The 23721-nt window shown below is 38.4% G+C and overlaps 1 protein-coding gene across 1 annotated transcript; it reads right to left on the bottom strand.

The window, feature by feature from the left end:
• Positions 1 to 35: 35 nt before the first annotated feature.
• Positions 36 to 23365, bottom strand: LOC131979767 (integrin alpha-6-like). Its single transcript, XM_059343781.1, has 25 exons — positions 23101 to 23365; positions 13272 to 13399; positions 12636 to 12715; positions 11218 to 11479; positions 10808 to 10939; positions 10489 to 10696; positions 9849 to 10042; positions 9638 to 9741; positions 9009 to 9133; positions 8833 to 8922; positions 8658 to 8719; positions 8391 to 8554; positions 7090 to 7230; positions 6620 to 6735; positions 6377 to 6533; positions 6189 to 6272; positions 5999 to 6078; positions 5202 to 5276; positions 5019 to 5121; positions 3726 to 3896; positions 3506 to 3604; positions 3291 to 3401; positions 2748 to 2846; positions 2127 to 2255; positions 36 to 1356 (listed from the first exon to the last, which is right to left on the bottom strand). The coding sequence occupies exons 1-25, from the start codon at positions 23274 to 23276 to the stop codon at positions 1192 to 1194; spliced, it is 3255 nt and encodes a 1084-aa protein (XP_059199764.1). The 5' UTR covers positions 23277 to 23365; the 3' UTR covers positions 36 to 1191.
• Positions 23366 to 23721: the final 356 nt, after the last annotated feature.

Raw genomic sequence — 23721 nt, 5'->3', positions numbered from 1 at the left:
AAGCTAATTAAAATCACACACAGAACAAATGAATATGACACTTAAACATTTTATTCAAGAAATTTTATGTGAACTCTCAAAACTTATTTTACAGTGAATAAAAGGTGAATTCTGCAGAGGCTTGATAGTAGACTTAAAAACCGAGTGCTTGACAACTGTGGATGAATTGCAGTTTTTTATAATGTACAACCTGAGGCACCTTGAGTATGAAAAATGCTGACTGATCATCGGTTAGGGCAAATGTACAGTAGAAAGATTTAAAAAATGCACTTTTAAATTGGAAGAAACACAAGTTCTAGGTTAAAGGCATCCAAACTGGCATGTACAACATATGTGCTGCTCGTCTTGATTGACATGGACAGTGATGACGTCCTTATTTAACACTGAACCTGTTGTAAGGTTATGCTAGCCCGCTTACACTAGCCCAAATCAATCACATTGCAGTTAAACAAACCAAATAAAATGAATGATACATGTTTTAGTTGGTCTTTTTAGTTATGAACACCCCGCCCCCAGCACCTGATGTAAGCAGTTTGTAGTTCAAGAGCAGCAAAAAGTTGGTGCCGTTCTGGAACTAGTTTTCCTGGTTGAGTTCTTTGGCAAAAAGAGAAGAACTGGTTCTAGTTTAGGCTCAGAACCAGTCATGGAACTGCCTTGGTTGAAGAGAGGTATAAGAGGGAATTTTGTGTAGGAGTCTATAAAGTTTTTTAGGAAAATCCTGCAGTGTTCTTAAAAATATTTAAGTCGCCTGTATATGCATTGCATGACTCTTTGGCCTGTAGGGAACGTAACATAAGTACTCCTCTCAAAGAATAAATACTAACCATTCAAAAAATGTACAGAAAAATGCAGAAACGCTCCCATACTCTCACCCTCCCTCCCCCAGTCAACACTGAATGTAGCAAATGTACAAAACAAAGCAGACAGTAGTTGTGCAGGACCTTCTCCCACACTGCAACTCTCCTTCCAGTGATTCATACAGACCATCCGAGATCAATTCAGCCCCTGAAGCAGAATGTTTGATCAAGAATTTAGTCCTAAAAAATGTTTTTATCTTTTCTTTTTTTTTTTAACAAATGGTTTTCTTGATATTTACAGTCCACGTTGTGCAAAGACAAGGCAGTGAAAGTGAAATTGGGAGTTCATCAGTAAGCAACAGGAAATCTGTGTGAAGTCAGATCTCATTGGCTGTTAAGAATAATGCTCTTTGTCATGCCAGGTTGTCATCCAGGGCTTCTTTTCCAGGGCTTCCCAGTTACCATTCTTGGGGTTTGTTGCCCTTTCCTCCCGTTTGATGCGAACAGCGTTGTAACTGGGAACCTTGTCTTCATATTTGGCACGCTTAAAAAAGCCACACTGCAGAGAGGAAAGGGAAAGAAAATCAGTATCTTCTCAGGGGAAAAAGTCTATTTAAAAAGGCACTCAAAGCAAAAAACAGTTGATGAGACATTTAATGTCATCAGTCTGTTTGACAGGTGAGAGCCAAGACATAGTGAGTCCATTAAGAGGTGTGGACAAGCCATCTGCACTCCTCTTAAAGAAAGGAAACATGTTTACCCCTGTTGGTGAGTGTAGAGAGAAAGAAACCTTCAGAGCAAGTTTAGAAAGTGGAAATAGAGAGAAAATCAAAGAAATGCAGATCAGCCCCTTATAGTGTCACTTCTCAGTCATTGCTTATCACCTCCCCTGGCCATGCAGGTAAACCATAAAGATCCACACATAATCATGTGTGAAAATCGATTAGACATAAATGCTTCGCAGAAATAATCGGTCGGCATTCATGTCACAGTCTGAGAATTGCCCACTGCCTTCCCTAACACCACGAAGCAGCGCTTTTGTAGCAAAAAGGAGCGAGAGAGAAAGTTTCACTCATTCATGGCAGGCCGGGTAATTTTACCCTCTCTCTTTTTTTATGCTGTCAGTCTCTCTTTATCTGATGGTTCTTTATTCTTTTTCCCAAAGAGTCCACACTGAGGAGAGGAACATTGTTAGGAAATGTGCATAATTGCTGTTATGGATACCTACAGTTGCTCTGTAAACGATGCTTTTATTAGATAAATGAATGATGAGTGTGCAGTTAATAGCTGGGTCGGGGTGTGCCCCGGCCCCTTGTCCTTCAGTCCTACCTTCCACAGAAGGAAAGCCAAAAGAGCCAACAGCATTAGCCCAAACAGGATGGACAGCACGATGATCCACCATGGCACCCCTCCTCCGTACTTAGCTGAACGCCTCTCTGGGTACACCGTTAGTTTCACCTGGAAAATATGTAACATCGTATTACATCTCTGGATCACAGAGAAATGTTTTCTTATCTCTCCATTTACAGGTGCATCTCAATAAATTAAAATATCATGGAAAAGTCAATTTCCAGTAGTTCAAGTCAAATAGTCCCAACCAGGTATTGTGTGTAAATAGATGGACATACTTTTCAGAGGCCAACATTTCTATATTACACATACTTTTTAAAATTGGTCTTTTGTAATATTACAATTTTTTGAGACACTAAATTGTAGGTCTTCATTAAAGGAAAGCCATAATCATTATAATTAGAAGAAATTAAATAAATTAAGACAAGAAATGTTTCATTCCGTGTGTAATGGATCTATATAATGTGTTATTTCACCTTTTATTGAGATGCAACTGGATATCATACACAAGCAACACAAGTTCTGCCATGTCATGTAATCAATAATCTGGTCCAGCAGTGTTGCATATTGTTAATAATTCTCTCTGTTGTGTTTAATTACCTGTGTATCAGCATTTTGCACCACTGTGTTTTTTATTTGGCTATCGACATGCAGAGTGGCCTTCACGATCACATCCACATGATGGTGTTTGGAATAATCCTGTTTGAAGAGAAAAGTTAACCATTAAGTTAAGATGAAGCTGAGAGCAATGGAAGACAAATACACATTATTATTTTCCTGCAAAAACGCTTTACCCTTGAATTACAGAAAAAAGTAAGAGTTGAGCTACTTCCATAAAACTCTACAAAGATGTTAGAGTGGGTTTTCAATTCCCAATTGAATATATGTCACAAAACATATATATTCAAAAAAGCAAATAATTGCATTTTGTTTTACTTGCATTTTACACAATGTCCCAACTTTGGAATTGGTAAGTTTAAAAATACTGGTATAGACACAACCCAGGTGTGGAATAATTACAATTTTAAATATACAATATACATTTTAATCAGTCAGGACAGTGAGGCTGATTCTTTGTACCACAGAGTTGCTGAAATAAAAGTTGAGTAAAAAACACTTAAAATCCCTGCAGTGTTTTGTTACCTCGATGAAGGTGCTGTTCCAGAGGCGAGAGCTGAGTGTGATGTCTGCATTGCTGTCCATGCCCCCAAGGGGGCACTTTATCTTCACACATCTCGCCCCACTGCTACAGGACTGTCAACACAGACACAACACAAGGGGGCACAGACTTAACACTGGATCCCTACTAATGGTTGCAAATGCACATAAAATACAGTAACATGAAACAAAACAATTACCAGAGTTTCAGATTTTTTGTCAGTTAAAAGTGAGATAGTTCCATCGTCAGGTGTCTCAGCGTTTCCTGCTGCTCTTTTTATCCTGGTGCTAGTCGCTTCCTTAAAGCAGAAAAAAAGGCATTCAGATATTAAATATACTTCTTTATCTGTTTGAAAATGTTTAAATCTATAACCACATACCTCTACTGCTATTTAAAGCTAAATGGGTGCATTCACTGACCTTTTTAAGAGGGTTGACCACTGTTTCAGGAGTACATTTCATCTGGTCCACTCCAGTGGAGCTGATCTTCATCAGGTAGAGCAGCCACTTCCCGTCCGCTGTCTCTTTTGGCCATTCGATTTCTAGTGTGGCGGTACCAAGGTCTTTCAAACTCTTTCCCAGATTGATTATCTGTAAACCAAGACAGGTTAAATCAATCAATCAATCAATCAATCAATCAATCAATCAATCAATCAATCAATCAATCAATCAATCAAACTTCAATCGTGTCACACCTTTCCTACAGGTTAGTGCAGTTCAAAAGACTTCACAGATGACTCACCAGCAATGATGTAATGTAACTAAGTACATTTACTCAAGTAATGTACTTGAGTATAATTTTGAGGTACTTGTACTTTCCATTTATTAGAATTGAAGCTCATAACAGTATATTAAGTAGTTAAAATGATCCCTACTTTGAGAGAATTAAAACAAGGCTTACATAAATGAATCAATAATAATCAATAATAATAATCTAATAATATACTTCGAGTATACAGCCATGGAAAAAGATATTAGACTACCCTTTTTCTTCAATTTCTTGTTCTTTTTAATGTCTAGTATATTGATAATAACCAAAATCATTATCAAGAAAACCATGGAAAATGGCTAGATATTAGCTCTTAAATTAAACTCTTATGAGCTATTTTTGTTGTTATCATTATATTTGTCCAAACAAATGTACCTTTAGTTGTACCAGGCATTAAAATGAACAAGACATTGAAGAAAACAAGGGTGGTCTTATCATTTTTTCCATGACTGTATACAACAATTTGCATAAGGAGTACTTTTGCTTTTGATACTTTAAGTACATTTGGATGCTGGTACTTTTGTACTTGAACTGAAGTAAGGGATCTGAATCCTTTTCCCACTGCTGCTTACCAACCGAGCGACTGAAAAGGACTGTAAAAACTATTAATAAACTAAGAAATAACCTATAGAACTAGATAAAATGACAAGACAACAATAAATAGGACAACAATAAAATACAATAAAATGGATTTCAAATTTTACAAGATGAGTACTATAAAAGAAGTGATCATAATGTTAATCATGTCCAACCTTTCATAATCAAATGTCTGGCTGAATAGGTAGGTTTTAAGTTTAGGATCAATGTCTTACCTCAGTTGATGTACCATTATTTATTTATCAAACTAAAACACATGTACCTGCAGAATGCTGGAGTTATAAACATTTCAATGAAATAGAAGGAATGACAATAATATGAAATGGCTTCTGAAGCAAATGACTCACTCTGAACACGTGTGTGATGGCACTGCCAATGTCACTTTCAGTCTTCATGCCTGTCTCACCTTTGACATCTCCCGAGAACATGACCTGAGATGGCTGAGCTAGTCTGGAAAGCCGAAAACAGTCAGTTAGTGTGAAATTGTGCGTAGTTTTAATTTGAGATGCGTGTGTGTGTTTGTTTCTCACCCTGATACAGTCAGCTGCAACGTGACGGACACCTTCGCCTTTGCTTTAACAGGCGCTAGTATTTGGGTGCTTGTCCTGTCAGATCAGATGTTACACACAGGAAGAAAGTCCTTTAGTACTACAAATGTTAATGCACAATTAAGGAAAGTGCATCACAGACCAGGATCATGTCTGCTGTATCTACAGTTAATATTTATTTGTATGATTTACTATTGCAAGCTTGGATTCACCCCTGCAATCAGAAAAATTACTTCCTGCTGTTCCTATTGGGCCTGCTGGAGTAATTTGGCAAAATGTGACCATTTGTGATTTTTAAAAATATTTATTTATTTTATTTATTTAAATAGTGTATTTTAATTTAAAGTTGTTGTTGTTGTTACATACCATAGTGATGGAAAACCTTTAATTTCCCCATGTAAAAAAATACTTTAAGCAATAATAATACAAAAGGTCAAACGTTTGATCAGCCGGCCGAGAGAACGGAACAGAAAAAAAGAAAGTCAAAGCAGACAGAGGAGGGAGTTTATGAAATGATTCTTTAAAAGAGGTGAAGGGGAAGATGTGTTAATTAAGAGCCAGGTAAGAGACCATAAACACAGCGAACTCGTCCACGTAGCATAAACTTTAAGGTCATGTGGCTTGTATAAAAACCTAACACCACACGTCCTCTCTGACATAAAAAGTTCTATCTAGCTGTATTGGAGAGAAGGAGAGAACTGTTAGTTGCTGTTCACATAGAGTGACCAGAATTAGTTATCTATTAGCATTAACCCTTATAACAAGCTACCATCACTTACGTGTTCATCTGAAGATCAATCTCCACCTCAGTGATGTTGTGAGTGATACGTGATGTACCCATGATAATGTAGAAGGTCGTCTTCATGCACAAACACAGAAACATTGTATCAGCATTGGTAAGTATAAGGACATTATAACACTATTTGTGCAGAGGAGGTAGACACTGTCCAAATGTTGATTTTCTCTCACCTCTATGTTTTGTTTGAAGGGGTTTGCAAGATCACAGTCAAGCACAGAACCGTCAACAGTGGCTTTACAGTTTACCTGCTGTGCCTAGAATCAATCAAGAACAAGTTCCAATCAGAACCACAACTTGGAGCATGTCTTTACATGTGTAAATGTGTGCCTGAAAGAGTGAGCGTAACAGAGGGACTCACATTAGGTGAAGGGCGGAAAGCAGAGTAGGTAAGGGATTTTGGGAAGGAGACGATCAGAGCGGCCTCATAGGCATCATCTGCATTCAGATTGGACACCTTGACCTCCAAGGCGATGTCTTCCTGTTTACTGAGCGAGATCACTGGCAGGCCGCCCTCCCTTTAGGCAGACACAAGTTATTATGAGCCTGTAAGCTACAGAGGTTTTAAAAATGAGCTTGTGAATAAAAGGGGGTATCCTCTTACAGAGATAATGGCTTGAACGTGTCATCGTCAGTTGTCTTGTAGCCGTAGCGATATTCCACCTGTAAGTTGCTCTGACATGCATCGTCGGCGCCACAACCTTCCTTCAGGAAACTCACCTACAACCACATTGACCCACAGGAAACGTTACATACAGTCATGAAAATATATATCATATCAGATAGCTATTTTCCATGGTTTTCTTGATAATAACCAAAATCATTATCAAGAAAACCATGGAAAATGTCTAGATATCAGCTCTTAAATTAAATTCTTATAAGGTTTTTTTGTTGTTATTATTATATTTGTCCAAACAAATGTACCTTTAGTTGTACCAGGCATTAAAATGAACAAGAAATTGAAGAAAACAATGGTGGTCTAATGATTATTTCCATGACTGTAAATACAGTGGGAACATCAAAACTACAGCTTTGGATACATGCTTTGGAAATCTACCCTTCATGCATACGCACCATTTTTCGCGTTATCTTTTCCTCGTTGGCATCCAGGACAGGCGCCAGTTCAGATGAGCTCTGTCTACGTTTACGCTTGGACTCCTGAATGTCCACAGACACATCGATGGGGATGCCGTTCAGCTTGTCTTTAATATTTTCCTGTAGCATGACAAAACATTACTCAACACCAACAATGCTTTTGCCCCTGGTCAGGCCTGGCTTTAACAAGCATCTTTGGTGATCAGATCACAGCTCTAAATACAGGTGTGAATGCACCCAGAATGCATTGAGATTTCTTCACTTGAGGCTACATTCAGAGGTGATCTGGCCCAGATATGGCTTCATTCTTTTTGCAGTGTTTATACCAATTTGTTTTGGATCACAAGGGCTGCCTACTTAAGAGACATCTTCGCCCATAAAGTTGGAAGACATTTTTTTCTATTTCCATGAAATGATTGTGACAATGTGATGTGTGTGTATATATATATATATATATATATATATATATATATATATATATATATATAATTATATATAAAAATAAAATATTGCCATTTAGAGCATTTATTGGCAAAAATGACAACTGGTAAAAATAACAAAAAAGATGCAGTGTTTTCAGACCTCGAATAATGCAAATAAAATATGTTCATATTCATTTTTAAACAACACAACACTTATATTTTAACTTGGGAAGAGTTTAGAAATCATTATTGGTGGTATAATCTCAATCTTTAATCACAGCAGTGTTTTTTATAATCTTCCTCATAAAATAAGATTTGGTTCAGGTGATCACCTGATCAGTGTCTCATGAATTAGAATGAGGAGGCTTGTGTTGGAATCGAACAAACACTGGGATGGACTGGCTGCCATAGATGTAGAGATGCTGATTTAAGAAAAATTTGTGGGAGTGGTCTCTATTTTTTTTCCAGAGCTGTATTACTGCATCAAACATCTTGGGCGATTTGGTTTGCCTAGAACACGACAAGCAATAGACCCAGTCTGGAATGTTGTGTTTTTTTGAAGTGACAGTGTTTTTGTTATATTTGCTGAGTTAGTCTTGCTGTTTTAACCCAAATCGTGATTTTTTTGATGGTTATTGGTCTTGGCAAGAAATTATGTGTGTTTTTATTTGCATATAGAGGTTGGCAGTGTGATCCGATCACAAGTGGTCAATCAAAACGCATGTGGAGACATTCTAATTCCAGGTGTGATTTGAAGTACTTTGAGCTGCAGACTTGTGATCGCTGTATGTTGATGCCAGGTCTGAACAGGGCTTTTCATCAAGAGAGGAGAAAGAAAAGTCCAGAGAGAGTCCCTACCGGTATGACAAGCTTTTGGTCAATGCACTGTTTCTCTCCTTTGCGGTCTATGGTGATAACCCCTTTAGACTCGTGATTACGATCCGCGGTCTTGAGGAAGGTCGCCCTTGGGATAAGACCTCTTGCTTTGTTGTCACCATCCGCCACAATAGAGTATGCCACAGCTACATTGGACAGACACAGCAGCATTACAGAGAGGAGGATGGTTTTGTGCTGCTGAATCTCTGATAATAAGAAACAAAAACACTATAAAGACAACATAGTTACCCAGTTTTGGAGCATAGTCCGCTGGGCTGGCATCGTAGGTAAAGCACGCCTTGACCTCCAAGCTGAGGACACAATGCAGTTTATCCATAATGAGACACAGTGTTTGGCAGTTTTACCTCATATGTTTGATGTCCAGAAATAAATAGAAGCACCTTCTGAAAAAAGACACACTTACCAGAAGTTGTCGCCACAGTTTTTCTTGGTGAAGTCTATTTCCTTCGGTGTGAAAGTGATTTCCTTCTTGATGTTAATAACTGGGCGGGATCTGGGAAACAAAGAACTCAAGTGAGCAATCAGTATTGCAGACAGAGATGTAAAGTGATAAAAACAAAAAGGTGCCTGTTCACTCACTTGTAGACAAAGACGGAATCAGAGAGGGATCCGACAGCCAAGTCTGGGTAGGAGTTCTTATCCAGGTCCATGTTGCCTGCCAAAGAGTAGCCAAACATCTTCACTGAAGGCTCGCCTTGCAGAACCTAAAGCAAACAAAACAAACAAAACCCTCTGTAAAAAAAAACCTTCGGAAAATAGATAGGAATGAAACAGGAGAGGTTGGTGTTTATGTATTTTAATAGTAAGTCGATAATTATATAAGTATATTTTCACATATGAGACATGAGAAATGAGACATCATGAGAAATGAGACATCATGTGATGCTAACCTTTGGTGAATTTAGAAGAAATTTACAGATGCAAATACACAAGTGTGGTAAAATAAATACAACTTAATGTGTATTTTGGATATTTCCTTTGCACTAGTCTGAAAGTAGACATGTTATGGAAGCAAAAGAGCCCAAAAACTCAAAATTTGACCAGTGCATTAAAAAAAACAATGTTTTTGCCTGTTTCACCACACCTTTTTTTTTAGTATTGATAGAATATATTTATTAGATTTTTTTTTCTTAGATGCAAAAACATTACACATTTGGACAAAATGCACAAAAAAGGAAAATTAGTTATTCCTCCAGTTTATTACATACCTGTGAAGCTTTTTTAGAGATGATACCCATGGCAGACCCTGCTCCGTGGTAGATGTAAACTTTCCCTGCACCATTATCCTCATAAGGAGCTCCCACTGCAAAATCTGACAGCAAGAACAAGAACAGAGACTTACAGGTGCATATATATCAAAGAGGGGCACCAAGAATGGCCAAATCAAAGTATACACATGCAAATACATGGAGGCCTCACCATGGAACCCATCCTGATTGATGTCTCCCAGGTTTTCAACAACCAGGCCGAACATGGAGTCCTTATCTCCGTCTATTCTGGTGGGCTTGATTTCGTTCCACTTCCCTTCTTTGTTGACATAGACATAGACGGCTCCTCCGATGTCTCCGTCCTTCTCAAAGTACTGCGGTGCTCCAACCACTATGTCGTTCCAACTAATAAACAAGCACAACACTTGTTTGTCAGTATACAGGTGCATCTCAATAAATTAGAATATCACAAAAAAGTTGATTCATGTCAGTAATTCTATTCAGAAAGTGGAAATAACACATTATATAGATCCATTACACACAGAATGAAACATTTCATGTCTTAATTTATTTTATTTCTTCTAATTAAAATGATTATGGCTTACAATTAATGAAGACCTAAAATTCAGTGTCTCAAAAAAAATGTAATATTTCAAAAGACCAATTTTAAAAAGTATGTTTAATATGGAAATGTTGGCTTCTGAAAAGTATGTCCATCTAGATGCAATCAATACTTGGTTGGGGTTATTTGACTTGAACTACTGGAAATGGACTTTTCCATGATCTAATGTATTGAGATGCACCTGTAAGAGTAAGAGCAGAAGTTACAGTAATCACCCTGCATCACTCACCCGTCCGCATTGAGATCCAGCACAGTTACATCGTAGCCGAAAGACGAGGCCAGTCCTTCCCCGTCGATGGTGTGCTGGTGTAGCAAGGCCTTGGAATCTTGACCTGGGGTCAGCATTACCACCGCTCCACTGTGGTTTGCTCTGGGAGCTCCTGCCACCACCGTCAGGCTGCTCGTGATCAGATTTATCCCAGAGTCCAGGGAGAAGCCTGGGAGACAGAGAGAAAGGAACACTTGCTTACATAGTCACAGGTCAGAGCGGCTGAAGTGATGGTGTAAGACTGGCAGTGGATGGATGAAGAAAGCAAGCAGCGTTTTACCCAAGTAGCTGCTGGCAGGAACAGGGACCAGGTCGGGGTTGAATTTGGTCTCATCTCCCGCTTCAAACGGACCATCATCAAATATGCCCTGGTTTTCGAGGGTTTCATTCCTTTGTTCCAAGCGTACTATACCTGGAGAAGACACGAGCTGACGGGTTAGGAAGGGAAAGATCTGGCTTGTAATGACAGGAGCAGGCTATAATCTTAATTGGCAGTAATGTTGAACACATGACTGGGATCGCATCACCGGCAAATTCCTTTGCAATGAAAAGTGAATCATAAATCATATAGAGCAGATTGATAATGCAGCACATGTGCAGTTAAGTTCTCCATCACATTAAATGTGTCCATGGTTTACTTACTATAACTCTAAGCTGCTAGCTATCACACGCACACACACATTAGGCTACCTTTCCAGTTGTACGCTCCAGGAGCCCCAAAGATTAGATAGTGGTAGCGCTTGTCGAACGTGGCAGAGATGCCCTGCTGACACGATCCAAACATCTCGTGGCCCCTGGCACGGCTATCACAGAAATGCCAGTATTCTCCCTCTTCTCCTGATGAACTGTCAATAGTCAAGGACTGACTCATCACGACGCATCGGCCGATAATGTCACGGGACTCACGATTTGAGTTCACATTGTTCCTCCTCTGCCAGCGGTGGGCACAGACCTACATTGGAAACCGAAACACACAGTTGAGTTGAAGTGATGCTGATGCCACTGTGATGAGCTAATTTAACTGTAGTTCTTGCTAAGTTTCACGAGAATCAGTAGCTTCACAGCCAGATATTACTTGTATTTGACATCATATTTACAGTCATGGAAAAAATTATTAGACCGCCCTCGTTTTCTTCAGTTTCTTGTTCATGTTGATGCCTGGTACAACTAAAGGTACTATATAACCAAAGTCATTATCAAGGAAACCATGGAAAATGGCTAGATATCTGCTCTTAAATTAAACTCTTATGAGGTTTTTTTTGTTGTTATCATTATATTTGTCCAAACAAATGTACCTTTACTTGTACCAGGCATTAAAATGAACAAGAAATTGAAGAAAACAAGGGTGGTCTAATAATTTTTTCCATGACTGTATGCTGCAGGGATCAAACTTTAAGTAGATCTTCATGCTTTAAGAAAAAAAAATGCTGCTTCTCTCTGTTTAATATATCTGTTTATTGAAAGAATTGAGTTTTGAACAGTTGGTTATGCAAATCAAGCAATTTCAAGATGTCAATTTGGACACTTTTTTGGGCAATTTAGACACTAAACAATCAATAACCTCTGGATTCAGATGTCAGTAAGCCGTTTATTTAGGTGACTTATTCAAATCCAAGACACAACCTTTATGGCTGTACTATCAAATAACATGTTTTAAAACCCTTGGGAAAACACCGTTTTTGTGGGTTAAAAGGTATCCGTATGACTCAAATTGATGGTTATTGTCATTGTCAATGAATCTATGAATAATTTTCTTGATTATTTAACTAACAAATACAACCTTGAAATGTCTTGTTTTGACCACTGATCTATGGCCATTTGTTGGCAAAACCTCTGTACTGTCAGGAAGTTAAATGTATAAGTAAAGTGTTCAAAAAGAAAATTCTTGTGAGAGAAAAGCAGCACATCCTCCCACTGGAAACGCTGCACACAGAGAAATTTTGATGACAAACACCTGAAACAATTAATCAATTATCTAAATAGTTGCCTATTCATTTTCTGTCGATTGACTCAATTAATCTTGTTTCAGCTCTAAAAACTGAGTCTGTAATATCAAATTGAGGTTAATAAATCTCAAAGTTGTGGTCAGCTACAAAGACACCTCTTACCATAACCTTTCCTGCTGGCCCCTGGCTGCTGACTGATACTCCCATCCACTGGTTTTCTTTGCTTTCTTTTTTTGTGTCCTCTACATAGAGAAAGGGCCAGAAAGTGACACAAGGAGGATAATGTGACTCAAGTATGTTTTTCAGGGGAAAGTGTTTAAAATTGCCTAAAATATATGACGTAAACCAAGTCAAGTCAACTTTATTTATCAATGCTGCCATTTGTAATTGAAATTGTGTTTCCCTCTTATCCCCAGTGCAAACAGCAATAAACATGAAATATAAAATATAAGTAAAATATATAATAATATGAATAATAATATAAATGTAAAAACGTATATACAAGCAAGAAGACATCAACGAAAAGACAGTGGCAAATCTGGAAGATGTAAATAGTATAAATATGATATGATATGATATGATATGACGGTATGAACAGATTAATGTTACAAATATGGCGAAAGGTATCAGTACGGCAATATGGTACAGTATAGACAGAATTATCAGTATAAATATAAATATGGCAGTATAAACAGAATTTACAGTATAAACAGTGAGGTCTATCAAAAAGTCAGTGTAGAACAGTTGGTATACAGCAGTTGACTGTACACAGTGTACAGGTGTCAGCAGATATCTCACCTGATTTATCAAATTCAACTCTGGTGCAAGAAGTTGAAGTGGAGGCCATGTCACAGGTGTACAGTCCCCCTATCACTTTAGCTTTTTGGCCTGGCCAGGCTTTTGCTCGTGGGGCACCAACCAGCAGCCTGCAACAGACACAATCCATTAAACCATAAGCAGCTCCATCAAATGCACATTGTGAAAGGGGCTCAGTGACACTCATTTTAATCTGGGCCTCAGAATGAGAAGCATTCGGGCATTTCTTCCACTTGCACATTACATTATCACACATTCCAGTCTACTTCGTCACACAGACAGCAGCCATATCCACACATGTAAACATACACATCCGCCACCAAACTGATGTTCCATGTCCTCGCGGTCCAACTGAGTCAAAGACCCCTTTCAATCGCCCGCTGTGCTTGACTGAACCAAGCTTTCTATCTCTACACACACACACAGAGGCTGCCATTGTGGAGCAAGGACAAGGGCAAATGCCACACCCCAGTCTTGACGATGGGCCTCCAGTTCCCAGAGTTTCCTACAGAGTAAATCAAACAAGTCAAGGATGTCATCCTTTGAACTGATGTTTTGTGAAGGTTTGCACTGTCAATACGTTTCTATGTCAATTAAATTAAATTCAAAGAGGCCTTATTGACATGGGGAACATGCCTACATAGTCATGGAAAAAATGATTAGACCATCCTTGTTTTCTTCAATTTGTTGATGCCTGGTACAACTAAAGTACATTTGTTTGGACAAATATGATAACAACAAAAACAACTCATAAGAGTTTAATCTAAGAGCTGATATCTAGACATTTTCCATGGATTTCTTGATAATGATTTTGGTTATTATCAAGTAAACCATGGAAAATGGCTAGATATCAGCTCTTAAATTAAACCCTTGTACCTAACTAAATGTACCTTCAGTTGTACCAGGCATTAAAATTAACAAGAAATTGAAGAAAACAATGGTCTAATAAATGATAGATTATTTTCCATGACTGTATTGGCCAAGGAAGTGCAAAATAAAAACGTAAAATGTACGTACAATAAGTGAAGATGTGCTGGAACAAAGAATTGCATAAACAACACTGTGTAACATTGTAATAAATACATGAAAATAGTTACAGTTTAACTTTTTTTTACTCTACAACACACATACGTACATACATACTATGTAATTGTAGCAAAAGTGTTTTATTGTTTTCCTTAGGATATTTATTTCACCCAGCTGGGCAGATATTTTTGTGTGTTTGTAATCTGCAGGAAGCATATGTTTCTGATGTCTTGCTACAGTTTTCTTTGTATTTCTCTCTTTCTCTCCCTCCGTATGTTCCAGGAGCTCTCTCTGGTTGGTTCCCTCTATCCGATGACCTTCAGAGTTAATGTTACACAGCACACTGTCTTCACCAGATGAGATTAAGCAAAGCCATTTTTAGCTGGAACACAAAGCATTCTCAGATAGGCACCATCTGCACAGGGAATCTACAGAGCCATACAGTCAGAGTGAGGAGCAGAGGCCTAATGTGATCAGCATGTTTGCAGCTGTAGATCTCACTAGCCAACACTGACTGCATGCGGGCTGTCAAAATATAAAGCGTAAAGGCATAAATCATCGTGATTATTGATTTCAGCAGGCGTCACAGCAGGGATTAGCAGAGGACAATAAATCTATTTATATGACATATACAAAAATATGATTTGTTAAAACTGTTCACACAGTCTTATAACGCTGTCATTATGAGGTTGGATGTAAATGTGCTTTACAGGAAATATTGAGAAAGAATTAAGACATTTATGTTAAATAAAAAGCATCACAGTGGAAACAAACTCACACACTGTTTATCCAGTTTGAACCACTGGATGGTTTGACTTGACCAGAGCACTATAATTTTGTGCTATTATCCCACCCAGTAAGTTTCCCATCCTCTTTTTTTTGTTGTTGTTTTTTGTTTTTCTAAACTACGAAGAGAGGGAATGACACTTGACAGACTCACACATTTTTTTTCCATCTTTATGTGCACAACCGTGGCGAACAGGAAAGTATATTTTCACACAGAGCGGAATTGTTCGGGCTTGTCTATTAAAGATGAGTCTGTTTCAAAAGATGAGAGACTAACAGCAAATATCAGGTGGGCACATCTCTGCTCCCGTTATCCTCGGAGACACAGGAAGTCAGGAGAATGGACTTCTTCACATTCACAATTTGATACAGATTCAGCTGTTTTCTTTGGGGTTAATGCAGCCAACAATTTTACCCAAAAGGCATTATATCAGGACGACATTAGTGATCGATTGAATAATTCAGACAGGGGAAAGTTAGAGTAGTTGCTTACATAAGATGCAACTTGTAAAAAGCCTTATTCAAGAATCGATTACAAGATGTAGTGCTGGGCGATATGAAGATAATACTGTCAAAACTTAAAAAAAATGTCTTTCGGATATCATTTCTATTGACATGACCAAAAAGACTGTCAGCAATCTTTACTGAGGCAATATTTACATCATTTGGTTACATCGTTGCACATGGGAGCAAAACTGGAGTGAACTATGGAGGTGCTGTTTTGCTAACATGGAGTACATGTTAGTACATGTACAAGAGTTTTTAATGACATCTTTTTAGCTACTGACTCTGGTCATTGTGTTGTCCTGGTGCTTTTAGATTTGTCTGCAGCTTTTGATACTGTGGACCATGAAATCCTGTTGGCTCGTTTGGAGCAGTGGGTGGGCATCAGTGGCACAGCACTGGAATGGTTCAGGTCGTACCTGTCACATCGGACTTTCTGTGTCAGCCTCGGTGACTCTGTGTCCTCCACTGCTCCTCTCTCATGTAGGGACCCGCAGGGCTCTGTGCTTGGCCCGCTTCTTTTTTCCCTGTATCTACTGCCACTTGGGTCCATTCTCAGAAAACACGGAATTTCTTTTCATTGTTATGCAGATGACAGTCAAATCTATGTCCCCCTCAAAAAAGATGACTCGTACTGTATTGACCCACTCCTAAGGTGCCTACATGACATCAAAGCCTGGATGTCCTCAAACTTCCTGAGTTTTAATGAAAAAAAGACCGAAGTCATGGTCTTTGGTGGCTCTTCTGTAAACCCCCCCTGGTTGATCTGGGTTCTTTGGCACAACATCATAAGCCAATTGTGAGTAATCTGGGGGTTAAAGTGGACGCTGATCTTAAATTTGACAGCCAGATCAAAGCTGTGGTGAAGTCAAGTTTCTTCCAGCTACGGCAGCTGGCAAAAATAAAACCACTCCTGCAAACACGGCACTTTGAGACAGTAATCCATGCCTTCGTGACCACTCGGCTGGATTACTGTAACGCACTTTATATGGGGGTTAGTGGATCCTCCATTGCCCGCCTTCAACTGGTACAAAATGCTGCTGCACGTCTTTTAACTGGCACAAGAAAGTTTGAGCACATTTCACCTGTTTTAGCTTCACTGCACTGGCTGCCCGTTCATTTTAGGATTCATTTTAAAATTATTTTATTTGCTTTTAAAGCTTTAAATGGTCTTGCTCCTCCTTACCTCTCTGAGCTGCTGCACCCCTACTCTCCTACCCGCTCTCTCAGGTCAGCTGACCAGCTTCTCCTGAGAGTGCCAAGAGCTAGGCTGAAGCTCAGAGGGGAACGAGCTTTTGCCATCGCAGCTCCAAAACTGTGGAATGAATTGCCGCTGCGCATCAGACAGGCCTCCTCACTGTCTCATTTTAAATCTCTTCTTAAAACCCACCTCTTCTCGTTGGCTTTTAACACCACGTAGAGTGTTGATTTTATGTTGATTTTATGTTGATTTTATGATTTTATGATTTTTTGTTTTTATTGTATTCATGCATATTTTATTTTGTGCGGGCAGTACATTTTACATTTTATTTTATTTATTTTTATCCCATTTTTAATTTATTTTATCTTATTGCATCTTACTGATCTATTGTTTACTACATCTCTTATGTATTTATTGTTTGTGCAGCACTTTGGAAACCTTGTGTTTGCTAAAATTGTGCTATATAAATAAAGGGGATTGGATTGGATTGGATACACAAAAATAGGCTTTATCACATGGTTACTAAATACACTATTTATTTATTTTACAATATTAAATTACTAGTAAACATGCTATATATCATGACATATACCAGTACCATGATATGAAATGTCCTGTTTCCAAATAGAAGATTGGTTCATCACCCAGCCTAAATGTGATAGAACCAGAGCTATGGGGAAAACATTATTAGAGCCCTACAGATATATCTCTTGACATCATGAAAACTTTTTCTACACAATATATAATACAGAAAACGTTGCTTGGCGTGATTTAGAAATGTTGTTAGGTTGTTCTTTTTTCAGCAATTGACTGAAACTGAACAGTAATGATGTTTAATTAATTAGCTGTTTATCTTTTTCCTTTTTATTCTTTATCTTGGCTGACAATGTTATACATTGTTTGTATAATGTATAATAATGTATAACAATGTTAATATTATTTAATACAGTTGCCCTCTAGGTACCTTTGCAGAGTGGCTAAAAATCAGTACACAATCCATTTAAAAAATGTCTATTTTTCGGCTATAGATTATGGCAATGGTCCCATATCGGTCCCGTTATTCTGTTATCTTTATTGCTACGCATTATGGATAGGTGTTGCCATTGAAGAGTGAAATGCTGACATGATGTGTCAGGGCCTGTGATAAGGTTGACCCACTGCCTCACTGACAATGACCCAGCTGTTTATCTAATCACTACCAGCAGAGGAAGCACCAACACACAAGCTTAATCTACAGGAAGGCAACACAGAGTGTGTATGTGTGTGTGCATGTTTGGGTACAAGTGTGCAAGGACCAGCAAAACAGACACACACACACATGCTGGCAGTGGCACTCGGACACACAGATCATTAGAGAGACATCCCATTGAGAGAGGTGTGTTGCTTTTGTTTCACAGCAGCAAAAACTGGCTGCCGGGCTTCTAGGGCACAGCCCGTTGCTTAGCGACAGCCAGCGGCACCCGATCAGCTAAACCTCCAAATGGATTGCAGATCCAGAGGTTCATGTCATGTGTTACCCAACTTCTCTCTCCAACCGTCTGCCAGGATCGAGAGTCTGAATAACGGCTGATATTTGGTGCCCAGATGTAAAACTGATTTACGTTCCTCTCAGCATTCTTTCTGCCATCACCTCTTTCTTTTCCTCAAGTATTTCTCTCTCTCTCTTTGATGTTTGATATCCTCAACTAACCTGAGGGGAAGGGCGGGGGGAAAGGACTAAAACGGACTGCATACACACACCATACACACAAAGCTGAGTAAAACTCCCTCTCTCCCTTACACTGCAAAAAAAGAAAAGTTGGGTGAACTCAAAATTTCAATGCAACAAACTTCAATACAGGTTGAAGTTACAAGTTGGACAATTAAACTGAATATTTTAAGTTTGGTTTTTGAGTTTGCTCAACTCTGAATTCAGATTTTTTGTCAACTCAACTGTTTGTACTAAGTTATAATTTTACACCATAAGTTATAATAACTTGTAATCCTTACTTCTGCTAACTTCTGCAATGTGCTGATTTGGCACGAATGTAACGCCGCTATGAAATGTCAGCTAATGTTGCAACCACAATTTTGAGTTAGCATTGATACGCTAATGGCTACTCTTGTAGCTGTAACAAGCAGCGTCACTAGCATCAGTTAGCCACTAGCATCAGTTAACCGCTAGCTTTCGCTAATGACCGAATTTCACCGATTTCCCGCATTTCACAACAAAGAAATAAGAGTTAGCAGATCTATTGTCCCTTGTTGTGAACCCCAACTTATAGATATAAGTAACAACAACTCACAAACTTGTTTTTGAGCATACAACTGGCTTCCTTTGTTGTGTTTACTTACATTATTGCCCTAAATGTCAATAATTTATATTTCCAAGTTTTACCAACTTAAATCACTGTTTTAGGCTAAAAAATACAAGTTGGCTTTTTTGCAGTGTATCATTTCTAGAATCTGGACTCAGCATGACATTGACATTACTATTTAACATGCTGGCAAGGCGTTCCCACAGCGTTGTGTCCCTGTATCCTCTTCTCCTCTTGCTACATCTACATGTCTCCAGAGTCCATCATATTTCTCAGTCACACACACAAAGATGCATTTTCTTTCTCCCACACATTTCTTCTTAAACTTCCCTAACCTCTCACTCGGTCTCCTCCTCCCTCCTCTCCCCTCGCTCAGGCGTTTTGATTTTATTATACAGACAGCTCCATCTGGCAATTATGACCAACCATGGAATGCAACACACACATACACACTAACACGTGCACACACGCAAATACACGATCCCATCAGCTCCTGCCCTCTCCTGCAGGTACATGTAACACTCATTCCTGTGGGGCATGAAAAATACTGGAATATATAAGGCTGAACAACAGTTGGCATGCATGGCTGGCTAAGAGTTGTGACTCACTGTGCACACCCAGCAACAAGGAGACACGTATGGGGGGGACACAAGCACACACACGCCGACACTTATTTCAGCACAAATGTACATTTGTGACCTCAAATAATCTTCAGCAGACAAAATATCTGTCTCTAATTTATCTTTTAATCTACCTATTATCTCTATCTCTACTTTGTTTTTGCCTCAGGTTAGGAATGTATCAAGCAGTGAGTTCCCTGACACTCATCCAACTGACTGACAGCAAGGCCAACGCCTCAGCACTCAGCCACAGCATGCATCAGCACCATTAAAAGACACACACACACACACACACATCCCCAGGCTGCACATGAATGCATGTGCATACACACAGATGCACAGTCCACACAGAGGTGAAAGAAAGCACATTCCACCTCTGTAAGTGCAGTTTGAGCACCGTCACTTGCAAAACAAACACAGCTTCCTGCTCGGACAGGCACACACACATTCAAACTTGTGTTATAATGTAACAGGGCAGCTGGAGCTCATCTCACGGCTGAGCTTGGAGTAGTCACGATTTTAATCCTGAATCGATAAAAAAATCGATTGAAAGGATCTTTCATCTTAAATTACCGAAGCCAAAAGCAGGATCGGTGATGTTTCTGAATCAAGACTTTATAGTCGAACAATGGCAAAGTCTTGGAAAATGTGCTTTTTCTTATTTGACCTTAAAATCAAAAGCCTAATGTAATCATGGACTTGGACGATTGTGACACAAATAGGTGAATTATACTGATCAAGGATAAGATTATGCAAAAGACTTAGAATATAACGTTGATCTAAAAACAGATCAAGACAAACTGAAAACCTGCCTAAAACTGTGGTGAGTTTAATCAAACTGCCGATTACTCATTCAATAAATCATTGAATAGTTCTGTCCATAATATGTTAGACAATAGTGAAAAATACCTATCCCAGAGCCACAGCTGCTGTATTAAAGTCGTTTAGTCGTTTACTAACATAGTCGATGAGGAGGACCAGTTTATCTTCACATTAAAAGAGCTGCAAAAAGCAAATGTTTGGAGTTTTTGCTTAAAAATTATTTAAATAATTAATGAATTATCAAAATTGCAGATTCATTTTCTGCTTGTTACAGCAGTTCACACCTCCACTGAAAAATCAGTCAACATCCTACACTGATTTCAGTTGTTTTCCAGTTCACAGAATCCAACTGTGTTCTGCTTTCTTGTAACTTTACAACCTGAAGCAGGAGGACTTTGTGGTGGGTTTGGTCTTGTGCTGATCACCATGTGTCTCTCATTTAGTCACAGCCTAAAACTAGGACAAAACACTACGTGTTTGTGTTTGTGTGTGTGCAGCAGTAGTAAGAGTGTGTAAATAAGTTTAAGAGCAGTGTTTAACCTCTGTGGAGAAGGTTAAAGACTTGGGAATGCTTAATAACTCTGAGACCTAATAGAGTGAATATCATCCAGTGGGAATATACACACTGTGGTGACCTTTCTGCACTAGCAGTATAAATACAAACCGCTATTAGGAGCACAGTCTCACCACATCTGTTGACTAATTAGAAGACAGGAAAGGACATGCATTGATCATTTCTATGTAAAAAGCCAGTTAATAGCAACACAAATAGTTTGAATCTTTATATAATCCTTATTATAAATTACCAGGATTAGATTTTGATCCCCACTATAATATATATATATATATATATATATATATATATAATAGAAAAAAACATTTTTATAAGATGATACTATTCTATATATGAAACACATGACAAAGTAATAAATAATTGTGCAATGTTGTTGATTAAACAACATAATAATATATACAGTAAATAAGTTTAAATCAGCTTCACCTCTACCAACTACAACATTCAAATTGTACTTATACATCCATGGACAAGTAATAAGCATTGAGTGCTTTTAGGTTTGATTTTTATTTATTTTTTAACATTGATGGAGAATCAATGTGAATTTCTTAAAAACTCCACTAAAACTTAAATTAAAAGAAAAGTACACTTTAAAAAAAAATACAAATTAGTATTTAGAAATCAATGAAATAAAGGTTACAATAAACATGTATTATACTGCAAATATAATTAAATACACTTTTGAAGTGTAATTAAAGTGTACATTAATCATCTAATAGTGTGTTACAAAGGACATGACAATAAGTATACATTTCAGTATTTTAATTTTATTGTACTTTCTATGAGTGTGCTTTGAATTTAATGTTGATTAAAAATGTTTGAGAAGATATATGCTTTATCTGTCAAGAATAAATCACATTGTCACAATCATTTCATGGAAATAGAAAAAAATGTATTTCAACTTTATGGGCGACTGTGTGTGTGTGTGTGTGTGTGTGTGTGTGTGTGTGTGTGTGTGTGTGTGTACTTTAAATTAAGCACAAAAGGAAACGTATTCTTGTAATTACTTGATAGACTCAAAATATATTTCAGATACACTAAATTGTTTTACTTTTTACATTGGTTATACTACTACTTACTTGCTTTCTTTCACTTATGTTACATTTCTAACGCAGGACTTTTACTTCAGTACTGACACATGGTGATATTAATCTTCTGAATCCTTCCTCCACCACTGATTGTGGATCACATTTGAAGCCCTTTAATCACAAACAAACATCTAAATGAATAGAAATGGTGGCAATAAATGGAAATTTGTCGTTAGTTACCCACCACTGTCTATTATAATCAAATAGTCTCCCAGATGAAGGAATTTGACTGCTCTGATCTCAGGTCAGTGAATATTCAGGCTATTCAAACCAGTGACCACTTGATGGCAGTTCGCTTTTACCCACAATGACAAATCCCTTTGAATCAATGCCCATAAAAATGCCAACAGTGATTCAATGAGATGTTTTGGACCTAAACGTCAAAGTCTCACCTAAAAACCACCCGGAGAGAAAAGTCAGCACAGAGGGACAGAAATGTGGGCGCGCGTGCAAAAAAAAACTGCTACGGAGGGCCAATAAAAAGTGACAAATAAGTAACCTGGAAGCAAAGGCTCTGCAACGATTAACAAGAGGAAGGCCTGTGGTTAAACTTACAAAGCGTGTATAAAGTGACTAAAGGAAACGCTTTGCTGAGATTTGGTGGAAAAACAGTTAGATTAATACTTTAAACTACCTGCGAAACACCTGTACTCAAATCACAGCGTATCATTTAGCACTCGTGACATTTCCTGCTGCTGTAGCTGAAATTGTTCCTTATTAGTTTTCTCATCTCCTGTAGTAGCTCACACACTCCAAAAATAAACTTACAGTGGTTGACTACATAGCTGTGACATTTTAATTACATGGTTACCGAGGTTATGTTAATGACATAGCGTGTTTCTAAAGTTAGGACGGCGCATTAGTAAACATGAAGTGCCATCAAACAAACTTACATTTTCTTAGGCTGCGGTGCAACCTGCTCGTGCATGGCGAGAGAGAAGCCGAAGAGGGAGCCTGGGTCCCCGTCCTTGCGCTGGACATTTTCGGTGTCCAGGTTGAACGCCGACAGTCGCCCACATCCCGCGAGAAAGACGACTATCCACAGTCCACAGGTGATCCTGCCCGCCATGAGGTAAAATCAAGTACAAAACTCCACTTGAACTGGTGTAAGGTGAGTCCTGCAGGAGGTGCAGAGTGGTACTGACTGCTGCTGGAGGGCTTGAATGTTGTGCACTTTACTTGCAGCTGCCCCTCCCACTGGCCTCTCCTGACACACATACACACACTTTCCCACTGTACCACACCTCAATTGTCTTTAAAATGAAATTGTCAAGTGTATTTAAGTTGGAAAAGCTCAATGGCTTGTTTGTCTGTAGTTTAGCAGTGTAATCTAACCAGATCAATGATGCCCGAGGCTTTGTCAAAACACATTTGCAGCAATAAAATGTTGCTTCAGGCTACACTGGCAGCTTCTGACGATAGATCTCTAAGTATATTCTGTAATAAAGACTTGAGTTAAACTCCCTTGGAAACGGGTGTAAACAAAACATATGGTAAGTCTCACAAAAAGAAAA

This window comes from Centropristis striata, chromosome 11, assembly GCF_030273125.1.
Source record: "Centropristis striata isolate RG_2023a ecotype Rhode Island chromosome 11, C.striata_1.0, whole genome shotgun sequence".
NCBI classification, from domain to species: Eukaryota; Metazoa; Chordata; class Actinopteri; order Perciformes; family Serranidae; genus Centropristis; species Centropristis striata.
This window is presented reverse-complemented; position numbering and strand designations above follow the sequence as displayed.